At 43.3% G+C, this 3,927-nt stretch overlaps 1 protein-coding gene across 1 annotated transcript; it reads right to left on the reverse strand.

Annotated features, from left to right (window-relative positions):
• Window positions 1-1,470: 1,470 nt before the first annotated feature.
• LOC140321296 (suppressor of cytokine signaling 4-like) lies at window positions 1,471-3,084 on the reverse strand (the record flags this gene model as incomplete). The annotated part of the gene is given in 1 exon segment (XM_072398106.1): window positions 1,471-3,084. A coding segment is annotated over 1 exon segment (1,287 nt). The 3' UTR covers window positions 1,471-1,720.
• Between the last annotated feature and the right edge of the window lie 843 nt (window positions 3,085-3,927).

A 3,927-nucleotide genomic window follows, 5' to 3' on the forward strand; every position in this document is an offset into this window, starting at 1 on the left:
GGATCCCCCAATGTCAAAAAGCTGGGGAAATGGTGATCGAATGGGATGTCCTCCATTTTCCAGTGTATTTTAAATAACTGTAGAATGATCATCAGTCTGCTGCAGGCAGGAGGAGGCATTTCCTCAGTCTCCTCTTCCCCAGTGATCAGCCTGTATCATTGTATCTTTGTAGCAAGTCACATGATGAGAGGTTGCAGCAGGGGCCGATCTGCGTCAGCCATAAAACTGCACAGGCAGCGGGATTGGCATATCTGCGTCATCTCAGAGCTGGCATCCAGATCAGCAGAACAGCCAGGCAATCAGCATTTTTGTATGAGATCAACAATGGCAAGTCCTTTACTTCTTTCATTACAGGTTTACTTGAGAATTTCGGTTTCCAGGGCTGATTTTTCCCAGAGCTCTCAGGTTTGTGGTGCCAATCTTCTCTGATTTTACATAAAGATTTGTTACACCCCTTTTACCATACAGCCCCATGCTTGGGGTCCAAGAATTGTAGACGCATCTCCAAACATTTAATTCAGAGGTCTCTAATAAAGGGTTCTGGTAATACTACAACATACAAAGACTTTTTAGATACCTGTTTGTTTCCAATCTTGCGGGGATTCTTTTTCTGTCCCCGGGGTACAAAGCCAGCTCCATAAAGACATTATTGGAGGAGTTTGGTGTGGAGGAACTCAGGTGGCCTCTACAGAGTGCGGACCTCCACCTTAATATTGACCTTCTCGGGTCGTCTCATCCATTATCAGGACCTGACCTCACAATTACCCTTTGGCTGGACACAGATCCCCACAGACATCCAAAATCTTGTGGAAAGAGCAGAGGCTCCATATGTAGCTCAGCCTTAGACTTTAGTCCCTACGGCTCCCTGCTATTGGTATTCATTGCCCTGGCTAAAGCAGAGAGAATTGGGTGAGGAAAGTCCCTAATGGACACTTTGACCCAAACTCCCAGCTGACAGTCCGTCCAACCCTTACCATGGACTCTGACTTCAAACTGATATTTATGTCTTTTATTATTTCTGTCTGTTTATACAATGAGCTGCTGACACAAGAAAACCCCAAAACATATTTGCAAATGTTTAACTTCCCCATTCTATAAAAAAGTAGAATCTCTTAGGGTTCATCTTAGAGTCTCACCCAATTGAGGCGAACCCCCCGGGTGAGAGGAAATAATCCGACAGAAACACCTTTTCCAATGATCAATGCCTAGGGTTGGAATTCCCCTCACTTTGTAGGGATTTCTTCTCAATTCTTGCTGCATCTCCAAGATTAGTAGTAATGAAAAGTCTTCCCAACACGATATAAACGGCAATACATTGATGGGCCGGGGTCTTACTTTTCCTACTTCACAGCTAAAAGAAAAGGGCTTTTGTTATTTCTCCTTCACAAATTTTGGTAATGGGGGCCAAACTGCCTCAAATTTTTCTAAAGAACCCCTGAAAACCAACAACATTCACAAGTGTATACAACATTTCCAACATTTGATATCATTTTATTGTCATAACATGATAAATCAGCAACCAGGGTAATAAACATCGCTTTATAAATGCCTCAATGGATGAACAAGTCCGCGTGTTCTGTGAAATGTTTCCGATCACTTCCTCAGTCTCCTACTCCAAAAATATTACATTTGCAGCTGAGGAAGTTTATTGTGATAAAATGACAAGCTTTCTTGTAGAAAACAGGTAGAATGGCCAAAAAAGGGGGTTGGGGTATCAGGGTCACTTTTGATGCCTTCCTGGTAAATCAACTCGGCGCACCCTTACTTTGGACTTGTAATGATATTCTTTCAAGTAAAGTTTCATGGAAGACGGAACAGGCAGGAAATCGATGCCGTCATAATTGGTCGAGCCGCATATAACGGCCCTGCAGATGTGCTGCAATGAGAAGGGAAATGTCCTGTGAAGGGGGCTGGATAAGAGGGGCTCAAAGAACATACAGGAACTGGGGTCTTTGTAATGTTCTAATAACCCCGTTACATTGGGTGCATGGAAAACACAGGGGTCATGAGCATCAAAGCTAAAGTTGTGGTTCCACTGTTCGATCCTGGCATGGAGGGAGCGGCTGTAGCGCCGGAAACTTACGGAGAATAAATAGTCCTCTTGAGCAGAGTCCCTCAATAAGAATGTCCCCTCTGGCTTTCCTTCCAGGAGTGCCTCTGCTGCGTATCTATCCATTACCCCCCAGTAACACGGGTTATTATTGATCTGAAACAAGTCTGGGACCAGGCAATGGATGTAATCTATCTGTGTGTGATATTTAGGAGGAGTGGCAGGGTGGAAAATCTCGTCTTCCAATTCACATTTGGCTTTGTTCCTTTTTCTTGAGCTGGTACACAATGTGAGGACCTCATCATCAGAGTCAATATCACTGTCCTCCTTGCTGGCCCTCACCACCTTGGTGAAGGACTCCACGGAGCCACAGCTCACCTCACAAGAAAAGGCAGGTCCGTCGGATAGGAGGTCCTCTCCACAATCGGAGATCTGGTCAGCCATGTCCAAAGGTTCTACTGTCGGAGCATCTCTGACTACCCACTGCTTGTGCATCTGGTTGACGGGAGCCGTATGTCGTTTGATGAAATGCCAACGATAAGCGAGGTCAGACTTCGGAGGGAAAGGACATTTGTCCAGCATTAACTCACTGATGTGAATTTTCCTTTTGGAAGACAAAACGGAGGAGTGGCGGCTGTTGCATGCTTTTATAGGGAAGCATTGGCCAACAGCATCTTGCAGTTTTTGCTTTAAAGACCGTCCCAACATCTTATGTCCACAGGAACGGTCCAAGTCAAGTTCAAAGGATGAACAGCTGTGCTTCCTCTCTTGGCTTTTTGATGGAATTTCCATTTTCTCAGCTGCAGTTTCAGATTCTCCTTCAGATCCATTTTTGTTCAACCAAGAGAGCTTCTTGCCGCTCCAAAGGTAGCCATCTTTTCTGTCTGCACTTCGGCTGCGGCTGCTTTTAGGTCTCACATCAAGGTCACCGACTTTATCCCCAAGGTTTTCAGCCATTGTTGAGGAAAAAGAAAAAGGATGACCTATTTTTGATGGGGTGTGTGGACAGCACAGCTCGTCTTGGGAACTACCTGTACATCAAATAATATAAAAAGATAATTAGATTATTGTACACAGACAGCAGCAAAATATTATGTGTTCGCTGTACCACCTATGATTATTACAGAAGTCATAAATAAGTTTGATTTTGGACTGTACTATAGATTGCACCTATACTATGACTGTATTCATCTTCAATCCACAGTTTACCCTTCAATACCCTTTAAGTTTCAATAGATCATTCAGGAACCTTACAACAAGTACAAAGAATAATATAACCCAATAGAGGAGGCAATGCAGCGTGGGCCATGGTTCCCCAAGCCATTGTACACTCCTAGCATCCAGAATACTTTTGCTGCATGGAAGACTCCAGTCTTTGATTACAAGGATTGGGTTGGGGGTCCTGGATCTGAAGTGGATTTACTCTTGCAGTGTGATATAGATATATATATAGTTAGGTGCACTATGACAATGGGTTAGGTCGCTTCTATGCACCATGAATCCCTATGGAGTTGCATTGGACATCCAAATGATGTAGAAGAGATGAGGGCGCAATACCAATGGTTGAGCATCCAAAGTATTCATAATATATCCACCATTGTTAAAACATTTTGGATGTTCTGGTTTTAGAATTGAATCAAAAATCTATTCTTGAATCTTTTCACCTCCAGCATCACTCTAGTGAACAAGCTTTGTGTGATGAGATAAAAATATTTGGAGTCTTTACTATTGGTGCGGAGCTCCTACTCTTCTATACATGCAGATGTGATATATATCCATGTGGTGTCACAATTACAGATAGGGCTATATGTATCTATGTTTAGATATCTGCATGTATCTTTGTTTAATGGCCACCTAACATAAGGCTAGGTACACAC

Source organism: Pyxicephalus adspersus, unplaced genomic scaffold (genome assembly GCF_032062135.1).
Source record: "Pyxicephalus adspersus unplaced genomic scaffold, UCB_Pads_2.0 Sca2095, whole genome shotgun sequence".
Taxonomy (NCBI): Eukaryota; Metazoa; Chordata; class Amphibia; order Anura; family Pyxicephalidae; genus Pyxicephalus; species Pyxicephalus adspersus.